General features: G+C 41.1%; 1 protein-coding gene across 5 annotated transcripts; it reads right to left on the bottom strand.

The window, feature by feature from the left end:
• Positions 1-748: 748 nt before the first annotated feature.
• LOC113029369 (uncharacterized) lies at positions 749-15,478 on the bottom strand. 5 transcript variants are annotated; one of them, XM_026180206.1, is made up of 20 exons: positions 14,744-15,478; positions 13,849-13,957; positions 13,396-13,558; positions 11,445-11,637; positions 10,583-10,679; positions 10,433-10,494; positions 10,053-10,167; positions 9,757-9,818; positions 8,986-9,082; positions 8,836-8,897; positions 8,456-8,570; positions 8,160-8,221; positions 7,389-7,485; positions 7,239-7,300; positions 6,859-6,973; positions 6,563-6,624; positions 5,894-5,996; positions 4,095-4,159; positions 1,023-3,009; positions 750-941 (listed from the first exon to the last, which is right to left on the bottom strand). In XM_026180206.1, exons 2-20 carry the CDS (start codon positions 13,949-13,951, stop codon positions 799-801), a joined length of 3,765 nt encoding a protein of 1,254 aa, XP_026035991.1. In that variant the 5' UTR covers positions 13,952-13,957; positions 14,744-15,478; the 3' UTR covers positions 750-798. The 5 variants fall into 5 exon arrangements, with proteins under 5 accessions (XP_026035994.1, XP_026035991.1, XP_026035990.1 ...); XM_026180205.1 differs by lacking the exon at positions 14,744-15,478 and having other exon boundaries at positions 13,849-14,048; XM_026180208.1 differs by lacking the exons at positions 13,396-13,558; positions 13,849-13,957; positions 14,744-15,478 and adding an exon at positions 11,880-11,925.
• Positions 15,479-16,986: the final 1,508 nt, after the last annotated feature.

Below are 16,986 nucleotides of genomic sequence, written 5' to 3'. Positions count from 1 at the left end.
AGTTTTCCACACATAGCGTTTTGCATTTTGGTCTCATCTGACCAGAGCAGCTTCTTCCACATGTTTGCTGTGTCCCCCACATGGCTTGTGGCAAACTGCAAACGGGACTTCTTATGGTTTTCTGTTAACAATGGCTTTCTTCTTGCCACTCTTCCATAAAGGCCAACTTTGTGCAGTGCTCGACTAATAGTTGTCCTGTGGACAGATTCCCCCACCTGAGCTGTAGATCTCTGCAGCTCGTCCAGAGTCACCATGGGCCTCTTGGCTGCATTTCTGATCAGAGCTCTCCTTGTTCGGCCTGTGAGTTTAGGAGGACGGCCTTGTCTTGGTAGGTTTACAGTTGTGCCATACTCCTTCCATTTCTGAATGATGGCTTGAACAGTGCTCCGTGGGATGTTCAAGGCTTGGGAAATCTTTTTGTAGCCTAAGCCTGCTTTAAATTTCTCAATAACTTTATCCCTGACCTGTCTGGTGTGTTCTTTGGACTTCGTGGTGTTGTTGCATCTCTCTCTTTGCGGACATGTACCAACGCTGAAAATTTCAGATCCCTCCATGATTTCTAAGTAAATGGCCTGCATTTGTATAAATGGCCTGCATTTGTATAGCGCTTTTTCTAGTCCATAGGACCCCAAAGCGCTTTACACTACATTCAGTCATTCACCCATTCACACACACATTCACACACTGGCGATAGCAAGCTACAGTGGGAGAACATGCAAAATAGCAAATACTTACTTTCCTCACTGTAAATGGTATTAACTACACAGCAAAGTACAAACAGAACTGCAATAACATTATCTAAATATATAAAAATGTAAATTTTAAATATTTTATCAATACAACTACAAAGTCTATAACACAGAATACAATAATTTCAGTACCTCGCAATGTGGAAGCATCAGGGAGTTGCTGTGATCCAGTAGCCATCCCATCTATGTCATCTATAAAATTGAAAAAATGTTATTAGACCAACCATATTCACAAACACCAAGCCGATTTAACAACATATAAACCATGCATACCACCAATTTCATCCAGAGTTTTTCCTTGAATATCCTTCACAGTTCCCTTCTCCATGGCCATGAGCAACTTGGAGATCTTAGCCAGCTGAATTGTTGATTGGGGCAGTCGATAGTATTCTCTATGGACCCTAATGTCATGGCCGAGGAAATCGGCCAGCTGGTCTAGTTCATTATCTTTCAAGTTCATGACTTGGCTTATCGTGGCAATCTGTTTGCGAAGGTTAGTTGATCTGAGGTTCTGAGGATGTTCAGCTCCGCAAGCATCTGCAAACTGACCAAACTGCCCTCTGTAGTGACCATCACTACAAGGAATGGCGAAAAGGTACATATTGTTTTCAGATACCCCGCACTCTTTCCTCTTACTAACGAGGAGTGACAGGTTATTGGTCATATCAGAAGTCAGGATCACAGCCACCTTTCGTCCTTTTTTCCCCTTCAGTTCCACTCTGGCAAACTGTTGGCAAAGCCTTTTCTCAACTTCTGTAAGCCCAGAGCTGATGTCATCGTTTAGTTTGGACATGTCACGATCTTCAAAATTTTTGACAGTCATACGTGCTACTTCACCTTCCCTCCTCCTATTGAACAAAATCACTTGACAAAGGATCACCTTTGCTAGTGCTGCATAAGTTCCTGCTGTTGGGTTATCACCTAGTTTCTCCCTAGCTGATTCCACTTGCTGACCAAGATATAACTGCAGCTTCTGAACATCTCTGGTCAGTGGAAGGCTGTCGACCTTGTTGTATTTTGCCTCACTCAGGTTTGATAAGGCTGAATGGGAAACTAATTCAGACCACTTTGTTTCATGAAGTGTGTGAAACCTCCTGATTGAATCGATCGCCTCTTGATCCTCTTCCATGAGAGCACGACACATGATAATATCACTTATTTTTCTGAGAGAATGTCCAAGCTTCAGGGCCAAACTTGGGGCTTTGAATGTGCTGGTTTCAGTATCAAAACCTGAAACTCTCTTGACAGCATTAGTAAGAATAAAGAAGTTGGCTGGTTTTATTGCCTCTTCCATATTATGGATTCTTGTTGTGTGACGCAAAGTCACAAGTAATCTCCCAAGTTCCCTTACTTTCTGTCTTATATACTCATGCTTTGATCTGTCACTTCCATGCTTATTAAAAAGAGACTGAGCCAACTGCATAATATAATGATCATTCCTTATTGCACTAGACACATCATCCTTGTGCATCTTGCCCAGTACTGAGTAGAGTTCACTTGAAATTGGCTGAGACATTGTGGATTGAGTAGATGCTATACCAAAGACTCTATCTTTCAGCTTCTCTTCAGCATTATTCTCTGGTCTTAAAGCACATCTTTTCATATGCCGAGAAACTTCTTTTCTGGATATCATACCCTTACAGTATAAGCAGTACTCGTATGTCTCAGCGCTGCTGCTGCTCTTTTTTGAGATCCTTTTCACTTTAAGACAACCTGATCCTGTGGTTTTAACAGCAGAGTTGTGCTTGAAGTTACCAAGGTTTCGTAACCTTTCAAGATGAACTTTTCTGTCCTTTGATGATTTGGGTAACTGAAGCACCTGGGCGACTTCAGCATTTTCATTTACATGCGTCTCCAGATGACGTGCAAATTTTGTTTGAGGTTTTCCACACACAAAACAAAAATTGACTGTGCTTTTGATTAATTTTGTTGACTTGGTTGGGGATTCATTTTGGCTAATATCCACAGTACTCTTTTCGCTACATGCATCTTTTGTTTTCTGCTGGCATGACTCTGAGCTGTCTGGTTCTTGGTCGGGATGAAGATCATCAGTAGTTTCAAGATCATTCAAAATGTGCTCAAAGTTGTTCTTAACATCCATGGTCTGTTCTTTTTCAGCAAAAGTAACGCATAAATCAGGCATGCTAGCAGCATGGGAGTTTTTTGATGGTCCAGGTAACTCAATAGACAACTCTGTTCCTGAGCTTTCTGAATCTGATGCAGAATTTGGGATGTATTCTTCATCAGATGAGACATCACCCTGTTCGTAGATACAGCATAGATTAAATAACAGAAATAAACATGGGAAGGATAAATGCTAAATTGTTCACGTCACAGAGCTCGGGACGTAAACCAAAGTCTCTAGATGTCTTAAAAGTACTAAGAAATACCTCCTGATTTAAAGAAGAAAATGTGCAGCAGATATGTATTTTGTGCAAGTATTTTGATTCTGCTTGATCAATTTGCAATCTGTGATCGATTCAGTACTTTTTTGATATTTGTCCCATTTCTAATATCCAATTTATATTTTTTGAACAATGACATTAACAAAAAAAACAAACACAAAACAAAAAAAACTAAGACACCAGCCCTAACCTGGTCCCGGAGCCCCTCCCACAATGACCCCCACAGATCAAAATTTGTAAAACCTTTGAGACTAGATTGTATGAAACTGTTTTTTTTTTTGTTTGTTTTTTTTTACAAAGGATTATAATAAAATCTAAGTAATATTTTTACAATGTGTTTATTTCTGGCCTCTCTCACATAACTTCTACACTCTATCCAGTCCAAAATCTCTCTGCTTTCAATTCTCTATCTGAGACAACACTTACAAAACTGATTATCCTTATAATTTTGTGATGAAAGAAAAAGGAAGAGCAAGCAACATGTGGCAATCTTCACGAACTGCATCTACGTCAATATTAACTATATTATAATGAAGCCTGCGTAAATTCAACCTGGGAGAAACACCTGCACATCATCTCCATCATCATCATCATCATCTCAACTCCCTTCAGCTGCTCACTCCGGCGCAGCCAATCCGGAGCTCCCTCGCACCTATGCCTCCATTCAGCATCCGGGCATTTAAGCTCTTTCACCCATAGCTCGGCCTCTCAGCGTTTTCGCATCCCTCCACCACCCCTGCACCCCCATGCTTGCCCCCTGCCTCCATACCACCACCAGTGTCCAGACCCCAGGGGAAGACCTCCTACTTCAATCAGCAATGCTTTTATCAACAGTTTTCCCGCCGGGGTCTGACCGCCAAATATTTAATGTTCAATAAAGCATGTCTAATTCTTTCTCCGTATCTGAGTCTTTCCAGGTTGAATTTCACTGTACACTTACGTCGGACATATCCCAGTCTTCTGAAGATGTCTGGAGGCAGATCTTATGCCACACACAACGGCATTCTACAAATACAAAGAAACCACAGCATTAGACAACAACCGATGATTCATTAAGTTATAATTTAAAAAGTAGCGATCCCACACATCACAAATTATATTCACGAAGACCACTAAATATAAACAAGCATAAAGTGAATTTAAAACCAACGCATAATTCAGAATAAAAAGCAGATTTTTTTTTTTAAGTTTAAGACACATTTTAAACTTATGAATATGATATACTGAATCATCCTAATAATAAATTTTTTCATCAGATTTGAGATATAAAACATTGTTATTTTAAAAACAGACTAATTGACAGACAGACAGACAGACAGACAGACATACATACATACGATCTAATGAGAAACAGAAAAGCTAAAATGTTTATCCTACATTAATTAATAAGGATTGAGATGAAAAGGACTTCTACTAAAAAGTCATTGAAAATGTGTAGAGACACCATCAAGCATTTGTATTGCAAATTGCCTGATTGATCTATTGGAATAGGTCTGGATTAATCAGACCCAGTACCTTATTGGGCTTCCTATATTGACATTGTAAGAAGTTTGCAAGTTTGATGCAATGTTTACTCAAAGGGTTTATTATCATCAAATATCATCTTCCAAGTTTGTGTGTATATGTGTAATTACAGAATGACAAACAGACTTGAGGGCAGTTTACTTCATACATGTTGATACTCTCTTAAATATAATTAAACATTTGTGCATTTTGCTTTATCTTTATATAACAGATCAAATCAGGAACTGTGGTTTTTGCATTGTAACATCACAAATAAGCTAAATCAGCATTGTCAGTACGCATGCACGACGCGGCCGGGTCAGAGTACACCACTACCCACGATGTAAAGGCTGAATTATACTTCTCCGTCAGATATAGGCTTGGTTCTTTTAATACATCCATGGATATAGGCCTACGGGGAAGTGCTGTGCCAGGGTTGCCAGACGTCAGTGGCCAAACCCCGCACGAGCGTCTCCGGGCACCACAGAGGCTGATGGCTCCGAATATGAGGCTTTGAAAGTGAAAGTTTATTTGCAGCTGTTGATTCATTGTACCAACCTTCCCTCAGCTCTAAGGGATCTGGAATTGTCATCTGACAACTGTCAGTCTCGATCTCGAGCAGAGACTTATATCCAAGGTAGCATAGCCTCCCACTCCTGCTGTTTTGTTAAAACTATAGGGGCTTTTTGTAGTGAAAACGCCCAAGCGAGGGCCACGAATTCTTTCTTTCTCTTCCCAGCAGCACTGTATCCCCGTTTCGTACCAAATTCTTTTAAAACATTGACTTTAGGACGCTCAAAATATTCAATATCGCTATCACACGCGGCAGTGTTTACTGTTTACGATGCACGCTGGGTAGTCGTGACCCTTGACCCGGACCGGCATGCCTTGCGCGCGGTGAGATGCTTATTTAGCTTATATGAGCTTGATGTTGAAAGAGTGAAACAAAGATTTAAAGTTGTAAAGTTCAACAGTCTAATCAACAAAGAGTAAGAGGGCAATATACATTATTACAGTATGTTCTCTGTTCTCTGCCACACTAAGCAGACAAACTCAAATGCATGATATGTGATAGTATCTGCCATTACACTGTGTATCATTGCAATGGTTTGAATTGATAAAACTTTGAAGTGATTTTTTTTATTCTTTACATATGAAAATGTAGACCTGACTCATGGTAACTTATGGTATAGTGAAAAAATGCATTAATTAACACAAGATAAATAATACACTTACGCTTGCATCTTAGACCGTGCCATCTGATAGCTGTCAAAGGTGAATGGCATATCCCGCATTTGTCAAGTTTCACCGATTCAAATACCAGCCTATGAATTGTACACTGGAAAAAATTAAAAACATGAAATGAAACATAAAACATTGTTACCCAAATATTTTATGACGAATTAAAAATAATGTTTGACCATTTTACATATTTTCTACCAATCCTTCAGGAGAGATTGAAAGGGAGATAGGAGTTACTTTTTAGATAAAATAGTGAAGCATATCTATTCAATTCCTGAGATTTGTGAGTTAGAGAGAGGGGAATCTATTTAGATGAAGCAAAAGTAAAATACTAAGAAGCTAAAGTGACTGTGAGTAAAAGGTGCATGTATATGTCTGACACAGAAAAACCCAAGGTTTACAAGGACACTGGCCATCAGCCTCATAATGACATCCGAGCTCAAACTGATGCTTTCACTGTTTCACCTCCAGTGTGTGGCCACTCAGTAAAACACACTTGTTAAGGGGACACTGTGGTTAGAAAAGACCTCCTGTTCTAAATAGAGGACATTTCCACCACCGCTGCCAGATGTTTGCTAAAATACTCAAAATGGAGTTTCATGTAAACACCATAACACTTCTAACCATTGGTCAATTTTAAAACAAAGGTCAATTTCAACTCACCTCACAAGCAGAGTCGTTAGGCACAGCTCTGGATGATTGTGGCACCTCTTTCGATTTACTCTCTGTACAAGGGAACATAAGGAGATTCAGTGCTTGACTTTCGTTAAGTCAAAAAAAACACATCTACGCATAACGCAATCAATTCACATCCCTGACTGTTACAATTCTACTCAAAATATCCATCAAGACACTATAGAATCATCAGAAATGTCCCAATACTGGCACATTTTTCATGCAGCAAACCTTCAGGCATGTCATGCATTGCCAGAAGTTAACAACATTTACTCAAAACTGACCACTGGTAAGTTCTTCTGAGAACGCTTGGGGTGACAACTCCTGATACTGGACACCAACTTCACCAATTAACTCTTTCAGAGAAGAAGTGCCACGCTGACCTCCAACAGAATGCACCTAAAAAGATGCAAAGATGAACAAGCATCAATGGTACAGTGTCCATCTGATCAAGAGGGACACTCTCAGTCAAACCTTAAAACACCCAAATGATGTTGAGAGGGAAATGCAATGTTAAATGATGACTACCTGTACTTACAATGATTTAAAGACTGCACATGCAGTATAATTGTAATCAATTGATAAACATGATCTTTACAAACCACACTATTTACCAAACTACACATTGATACAATCTTTAGTAAACAGATGAATCCATGCTAACCTCATGCTCAGAGTTGTCTGCTGTAGGTCTAGATGACTGACACTCTGCTCTTAATTCTCTGTCTGTAGAAGAGAACACAAGACATGGAGACAACGTGCTTTGCAAGACCCCAGGGTTTAACAGGTAGTGCTTACTCAAGCAGGGACTCACCTGTGAATGAGTCTGTAGAGATCACATGGTGCTCCACGTCATGGGCAATAGGCTCTGCAACACACTGTTGACCAGAAGGGATGCTTGCGATCTTTAGCTGGGTATGAAAAGTAGAACAAATATTGTAAACATCTGGCAGCTACAGTGGAAATGTATTTAATCCACTACAAGTGGTCTTTTCTAACCAGTGTCCCCTCAACCCGTGTGTTTTTCTGAGTATGCCAAACACTGGAGATGAAACAATGAAAGACTCAGTTTGAGCTCAGATGTCAGGACAGTGTTCTCACATACCTTGAGTTTGTCTGTGTCAGACACACACACATAGTTAAGCATTTTCTGTTTCACCTTCAGTTAAATACAGTTCTAACTCTCACCCTAACTGCAAGGAAACAGAGTGATTAACCCTTACCTAGTTAAGTGAAGCCAAAGTAAGACAATACTAAGAAGCTAAAGTGACTGTGAGTAAAAGGTGCATGTATATGTCTGACACAGAAAAACCCAAGGTTTACAAGGACACTGGCCATCAGCCTCATAATGACATCCGAGCTCAAACTGATGCTTTCACTGTTTCACCTCCAGTGTGTGGCCACTCAGTAAAACACACTTGTTAAGGGGACACTGTGGTTAGAAAAGACCTCCTGTTCTAAATAGAGGACATTTCCACCACCGCTGCCAGATGTTTGCTAAAATACTCAAAATGGAGTTTCATGTAAACACCATAACACTTCTAACCATTGGTCAATTTTAAAACAAAGGTCAATTTCAACTCACCTCACAAGCAGAGTCGTTAGGCACAGCTCTGGATGATTGTGGCACCTCTTTCGATTTGCTCTCTGTACAAGGGAACACAAGGAGATTCAGTGCTTGACTTTCGTTAAGTCAAAAAAAACACATCTACGCATAACGCAATCAATTCACATCCCTGACTGTTACAATTCTACTCAAAATATCCATCAAGACACTATAGAATCATCAGAAATGTCCCAATACTGGCACATTTTTCATGCAGCAAACCTTCAGGCATGTCATGCATTGCCAGAAGTTAACAACATTTACTCAAAACTGACCACTGGTAAGTTCTTCTGAGAACGCTTGGGGTGACAACTCCTGATACTGGACACCAACTTCACCAATTAACTCTTTCAGAGAAGAAGTGCCACGCTGACCTCCAACAGAATGCACCTAAAAAGATGCAAAGATGAACAAGCATCAATGGTACAGTGTCCATCTGATCAAGAGGGACACTCTCAGTCAAACCTTAAAACACCCAAATGATGTTGAGAGGGAAATGCAATGTTAAATGATGACTACCTGTACTTACAATGGTTTAAAGACTGTACATGCAGTATAATTGTAATCAATTGATAAATATGATCTTTACAAACCACACTATTTACCAAACTACACATTGATACAATCTTTAGTAAACAGATGAATCCATGCTAACCTCATGCTCAGAGTTGTCTGCTGTAGGTCTAGATGACTGACACTCTGCTCTTAATTCTCTGTCTGTAGAAGAGAACACAAGACATGGAGGCATAGTGCTTTGCAAGACCCCAGGGTTTAACAGGTAGTGCTTACTCAAGCAGGGACTCACCTGTGAATGAGTCTGTAGAGATCACATGGTGCTCCACGTCATGGGCAATAGGCTCTGCAACACACTGTTGACCAGAAGGGATGCTTGCGATCTTTAGCTGGGTATGAAAAGTAGAACAAATATTGTAAACATCTGGCAGCTACAGTGGAAATGTATTTAATCCACTACAAGTGGTCTTTTCTAACCAGTGTCCCCTCAACCCGTGTGTTTTTCTGAGTATGCCAAACACTGGAGATGAAACAATGAAAGACTCAGTTTGAGCTCAGATGTCAGGACAGTGTTCTCACATACCTTGAGTTTGTCTGTGTCAGACACACACACATAGTTAAGCATTTTCTGTTTCACCTTCAGTTAAATACAGTTCTAACTCTCACCCTAACTGCAAGGAAACAGAGTGATTAACCCTTACCTAGTTAAGTGAAGCCAAAGTAAGACAATACTAAGAAGCTAAAGTGACTGTGAGTAAAAGGTGCATGTATATGTCTGACACAGAAAAACCCAAGGTTTACAAGGACACTGGCCATCAGCCTCATAATGACATCCGAGCTCAAACTGATGCTTTCACTGTTTCACCTCCAGTGTGTGGCCACTCAGTAAAACACACTTGTTAAGGGGACACTGTGGTTAGAAAAGACCTCCTGTTCTAAATAGAGGACATTTCCACCACCGCTGCCAGATGTTTGCTAAAATACTCAAAATGGAGTTTCATGTAAACACCATAACACTTCTAACCATTGGTCAATTTTAAAACAAAGGTCAATTTCAACTCACCTCACAAGCAGAGTCGTTAGGCACAGCTCTGGATGATTGTGGCACCTCTTTCGATTTACTCTCTGTACAAGGGAACATAAGGAGATTCAGTGCTTGACTTTCGTTAAGTCAAAAAAAACACATCTACGCATAACGCAATCAATTCACATCCTTGACTGTTACAATTCTACTCAAAATATCCATCAAGACACTATAGAATCATCAGAAATGTCCCAATACTGGCACATTTTTCATGCAGCAAACCTTCAGGCATGTCATGCATTGCCAGAAGTTAACAACATTTACTCAAAACTGACCACTGGTAAGTTCTTCTGAGAACGCTTGGGGTGACAACTCCTGATACTGGACACCAACTTCACCAATTAACTCTTTCAGAGAAGAAGTGCCACGCTGACCTCCAACAGAATGCACCTAAAAAGATGCAAAGATGAACAAGCATCAATGGTACAGTGTCCATCTGATCAAGAGGGACACTCTCAGTCAAACCTTAAAACACCCAAATGATGTTGAGAGGGAAATGCAATGTTAAATGATGACTACCTGTACTTACAATGATTTAAAGACTGCACATGCAGTATAATTGTAATCAATTGATAAACATGATCTTTACAAACCACACTATTTACCAAACTACACATTGATACAATCTTTAGTAAACAGATGAATCCATGCTAACCTCATGCTCAGAGTTGTCTGCTGTAGGTCTAGATGACTGACACTCTGCTCTTAATTCTCTGTCTGTAGAAGAGAACACAAGACATGGAGACATAGTGCTTTGCAAGACCCCAGGGTTTAACAGGTAGTGCTTACTCAAGCAGGGACTCACCTGTGAATGAGTCTGTAGAGATCACATGGTGCTCCACGTCATGGGCAATAGGCTCTGCAACACACTGTTGACCAGAAGGGATGCTTGCGATCTTTAGCTGGGTATGAAAAGTAGAACAAATATTGTAAACATCTGGCAGCTACAGTGGAAATGTATTTAATCCACTACAAGTGGTCTTTTCTAACCAGTGTCCCCTCAACCCGTGTGTTTTTCTGAGTATGCCAAACACTGGAGATGAAACAATGAAAGACTCAGTTTGAGCTCAGATGTCAGGACAGTGTTCTCACATACCTTGAGTTTGTCTGTGTCAGACACACACACATAGTTAAGCATTTTCTGTTTCACCTTCAGTTAAATACAGTTCTAACTCTCACCCTAACTGCAAGGAAACAGAGTGATTAACCCTTACCTAGTTAAGTGAAGCCAAAGTAAGACAATACTAAGAAGCTAAAGTGACTGTGAGTAAAAGGTGCATGTATATGTCTGACACAGAAAAACCCAAGGTTTACAAGGACACTGGCCATCAGCCTCATAATGACATCTGAGCTCAAACTGATGCTTTCACTGTTTCACCTCCAGTGTGTGGCCACTCAGTAAAACACACTTGTGGAGGGGACACAAAACAGATAAGCTTGCAATCATCACTTGGGAAAGTCATACAAATTCAAGATTTAGTTAAACCAGATTGAATACCACCAAGAGGACATTTAAATATTGTGACTAGGGCTGAAACAACTAATCGATTAATCGACAACTAATCGATTATTGAAATAATCGTTAGTTGCAGCCCTAATTGTGACATCTAGATATGTAAGTTTTAAACAACAATTCATAGGGGGAAATTTTTTTTTAAATGACCCACCTTTTTCCGCCAGGGCCATTCTTTCCCACCATAGTCATAAGTAATTTCACTTCCTGCCGCAATTTCCTTCAGTGCAAAAAGGCAGAGATGTGGCTTCCCTTCTGCTTCAATCAACTTCATTCTGCAATTTGGTGTCCTGTGTTCATCGTTTACTAGTCGCCCAAATGACCCATCTTCAAGTGCTCCATCAATACTGCAAATTTGGAAACATACATTAAACAAACATTTATAGTGACACGCCTATGAACTATACTATAATTTTTAAGCACCAACACAAACACAACATCCAATACAAGTTTAGTTGTTAAATGCATAGTTGATAAGTTAAAGAGGGTCCATCAGTCAAGGACGCGTTGCTTTCTGACTGAGATAAGTGTTTGCGCTTCTACTTGTGCTTAGAGCTTAAACGTGGTTTTGTTGTACTGTCGCGCTGACCTAGTAGGTGTGGCTGTTACTCTTCTCTTCCTCCTCTTGCCCACTACCTGCTCTGTGCTGCTGCTTGCGCGTGGCCGCTGATTAGACCTTGTGCAATCTACAGCTAAGCGCAGCCTGGTGCGCACTGCTCCGCCAGGTGAGTTGAATTAGAGCAATCAAGGGCGGGCGTGCCTAGTAGACCTTAAAATGCATGCAGCAGTCATTTGACCCGAGTGTGACATGCTGAGAGGACAGCAAACCAAGCACAATCCACTTTGAGGAAAACTTTGAGTTAGACGGGCTATCGGTAAGCTTGGACTCATATTTGCTGCTTATGTTTGGGAACTATGGAAGCTCAATTGTGGAAATGTATTTATGCTTTGGGAAATAGTTACTGCATTTAAGTTTAAAAAATTATATTGATATTAAAATAAATGTTTAAGTTTGAATAAACTGTTTATGTAGATAGTGTTTCCCACACTTATGTTAATTAATACTAAAAGCAATTACCCCAAATCCTTGGTTAAATCTTAAAACTAGTGTAAATATGTTTGGTTTAATTTAAGGAAAATAATTCTTTGTAAAAGAAAATCCTTGGTTAAAGTCTTTATTAAAATATTTGTAAACTCTAAAATGTATACTTTAAAAATGTAATTGTTACAGAAAGTGTAAAAAATGTAAGGTAGACCACAGTTTATTTCATCTTTGTTGTTTGAAATTACTCACCTCTGATTCAAAAACTAATGAATGTGAAACTAAAACTAGGATAAATGATAGTTTAGACAAAAGTGGCTTTACTGAAGTGTATATTTTTGTTATTTCATTTGTCTTCTGTATAATGCATTTAATTTATCTGAATGATTAATGAAATGTTCTTTATTTTTTGTGTTGAAAGGTTTTTCACCTATCCATCAAGCCATCCATCTACCTACCTCACAGACAGAGAACACTTGACATGTACTATTTTGGCATTGTACATATTATACAGTAGTTTTGGACACAGTATAACAGTGCACGAGTCTCCGTGTCCACATGTGCCAAATGCGCACAGACACAGGGCCGCTCATTCAGCCCTGGCCATTTGAATTTTCTCTTATTATTTTCTCTTATTATTTTCTCTATCTCTATATTATATTTTAAATCTTCACAGCAGCGTGAGCACACTGTCTTAGCTGTAAAATGTAGGCTTATATTATTACCCCTCTAACCCCGTACATTACGCCCGTGAGTGTGTATTAGAGAAGGCACACACAGGCTGAATACGGGGACTAACGGGCCCTCAGCATATGTGGGAGTCCCGTCAGTCCCCAGTACTGCGAGTTCCCGGGGACCACAGGGTCACCGGGAAATGACGGAGCCTCAGTAAGAATGAGATCCTGCTATTCCACGGGTCCGTCACTCCCCCTTCTATAGATTCTGGGGACTGACGGGGCCGGGTACTAGAGGTAAGGACTCGTTAAAGAGCAATATGAGATGTTTGCTTCAGAAATCCTGACCTTGCAATAGAAATGTAAACATTCAGTCATTTTGAATTTACCACAAAGTCTTCTGCTTCCATATGAATTCAAACATGAAGACTGAACATGCGCTGGGGTACAGGTTACGTCTGTGTTCAGCTTCAGTTGCATCAATAAGCTCCCCTCTATACTCGACCACGAAGTCTCCTTGTTTGAAATTGGCTAAAGTGAAGATGCCACGACCTGAAGACACAACCATATTAGAGACACAGGCGTGGCAGCACTGCAAATAATCAATTCATTAAATATGTATATCTGTAAATTGCAAGTATGCAATGTTGTGCTTTTTTTCAATTCTACATATATAATAAAGAAAACATGTCCAAGTGCAGAAAACATAAATAGCCAGGCTCGCTAATAACTAAATTATTATTAAAATACCTTAGATTTGAATTTATATTGATGTTTGTACAGGTCACCACTGGTGATGCGTAACCCCTCAGTCTAGCCTGCAGTGTGTCAAAGTCACTCACCTTTAACTGAATTAATAAATTTGATTTCTAACATTGAATTCTTGTCTCTTCTTGCAAGGATGTGATTAATGGCATCCTGAAGGGGAGTGGTTCTCCGTGACATGATTTGCTAAGGAAATCAAGATAAAAATGTAAACCACATCAAAACTTCAAGCCTTTATGCTTACAAGGGCATTAGTAAAGCTGAATGAGAAGCACCCCCCCCCCCCCCCCCCCCATGTTAGCGTATTATTAGTTTAAGGTTATTTTAGTTTGGTGATGAGTGCTGGAGGGATTCTGATTAACAGATAAATGGATGGGGGCGAGGCTGTATTTGTGCAGATTAACTTGACTGTGTTCCACCTGTGTTGATTAAGTCAAGTTTCTGACATGCTCCACCCAATTTCTCTTATTTCACTAATAGCATGGATACTGAAACTGTTTCAATTGAGTTCTATGCTTTCATTACATTCACATAACAGACACAGACAAGGCTGATGTCTGAGTTGTTTTAACAGAAAGCATGCACTTGCAGATATTAAAGATACTTAAATGTCCTAATTTAACTAAAGCCTAACTCTGACTTAGCCTAAACCTGTCTGTCAAACTAAGCTTTAGATCTCTCAGGAATCATGTGCTTCATCAACACAACTATAAGAGCAAAACAAATGGTTTTTTTTTTTTTTTTACAATATTTTATAAACAAATGTGTGCAGAGTGACACCAATACTGTCTCAATTTAATTTCATAAATCTACAAGAGTTTATTTGTATTTGCCTTCCAATGTTTCCTTGGTATTTGGGCAAAGATCATCTAATAGCAGTAGCAGCCATTTTACATTAAACAAGTGATCTTGTCGTGAAAAAGGCCTTCTTTCAAACTCAGTGAAACATCACACACTTGTGTAATTTCTTACCTTGAAACAAGTGATGAGATTAGGCCAGGGTAAAAATAACCCTGGGACAGTCCGGGAATCCCCGCCCCGCGTGTTGCTGTGACCTCCGTGAACCGTTCCGCGTGCTCCGGCCCGCTCCGCCGTCCTCACCTCGTTGTGGTCCGGTCCCCGCGGTGCGCTCTCCGCCGTATGCTTTCCACCGTACCTCGTCGTTCCCTCACCTGCCGCCTCACCACGGCTGTGCCTACTCTGAAGCACTGTGTCTGTCAGAACGCCCGTCTTTTAAAAGTTTTATAATTACCTTCTTACCTTTTCTCCAAAGCGTGTCAAAACTCTGCCAAAATTGATGGATGAATAAGAAGCGCCCAATCAGTCAGTCTAAATCATTGATGTAAATATCAATGGTCTAAATGGGTAATGTTAAAATGCGCATGCGCAGCTTCCAATTTCGCGCCATGTGTATAATGTCCCGCGCTCGTGTATAATTTCCCGCGCTTGTGTGTGCGGCATGCAGGGACAACTCCAACCGACAGGGGGCAGTGGCGGACACACAAATATACAACATATGTCAAGTTTTTGGTTTACAAAGACTTTTGAGAAAAACACTTTTTGGGTATTAAAACATGCCCAGAAACCATTTTAAAAGGTCAATTTTATGAGGACAGCAAAATGTCCTCCTGTAACAGAGGGTCCTCATAGCTCTTTGATTTGTCTTGAAAATTGTCCTCCTAAAACGAAAAACAAACACACACACACACACACACACAGGTCAGCGAATGCTGCACACACACACATACACAGGTCAGTGAATGCTGCACACACACACACACACACACACACACACAGGTCAGTGAATGCTGCACACACGACACACACACACACAGGTCAGTGAATGCTGCACACACACACACACACAGGTCAGTGAATGCTGCACACACACACACACACACAGGTCAGCGAATGCTGCACACACACAGGTCAGCAAATGCTGCACACACACGGGTCAGTGAATGCTGCACACACACACATACACAGGTCAGTGAATGCTGCACACACACACACACACACACACACACACAGGTCAGTGAATGCTGCACACACACACATACACAGGTCAGTGAATGCTGCACACACACACACACACACACACACACACAGGTCAGTGAATGCTGCACACACACACACACACACACACACACACACAGGTCAGCGAATGCTGCACACACACACACACACACACACAGGTCAGTGAATGCTGCACACACACACACACACACACACAGGTCAGCGAATGCTGCACACACACACACACACACACACAGGTCAGTGAATGCTGCACACACACACACACACACACACACACAGGTCAGTGAATGCTGCACACACACACACACACACACACAGGTCAGTGAAAGCTGCACACACACACACACACACACACACACACAGGTCAGTGAATGCTGCACACACACACACACACACATACACACACAGGTCAGCGAATGCTGCACACACACACACACACAGGTCAGTGAATGCTGCACACACACACACACACACACACAGGTCAGTGAATGCTGCACACACACACACACACACACACACACACAGGTCAGTGAATGCTGCACACACACACACACAAACACACAGGTCAGTGAAAGCTGCACACACACACACACACACATACACACACAGGTCAGTGAATGCTGCACACACACACACACACACACAGGTCAGTGAAAGCTGCACACACACACACACACACAGGTCAGTGAATGCTGCACACACACACACACACACACACACACACACAGGTCAGTGAATGCTGCACACACACACACACACACACACACACAGGTCAGCGAATGCTGCACACACACACACACACACACAGGTCAGTGAATGCTGCACACACACACACACACACAGGTCAGTGAATGCTGCACACACACACACACACACACACACACACACACACACACACACACACACACAGGTCAGCGAATGCTGCACACACACACACACACACACACACACACACACACACACACAGGTCAGTGAAAGCTGCACACACACACACACACACACACACACACACACAGGTCAGTGAAAGCTGCACACACACACACACACACACACACACACACAGGTCAGCGAATGCTGCACACACACACACACACACACACACACACACACACAGGTCAGTGAATGCTGCACACACACACACACATACACACACACAGGTCAGCGAATGCTGCACACAC

This window comes from Astatotilapia calliptera, chromosome 9 (assembly GCF_900246225.1).
Source record: "Astatotilapia calliptera chromosome 9, fAstCal1.2, whole genome shotgun sequence".
In the NCBI taxonomy this organism is placed as follows: domain Eukaryota; kingdom Metazoa; phylum Chordata; class Actinopteri; order Cichliformes; family Cichlidae; genus Astatotilapia; species Astatotilapia calliptera.
This window is presented reverse-complemented; position numbering and strand designations above follow the sequence as displayed.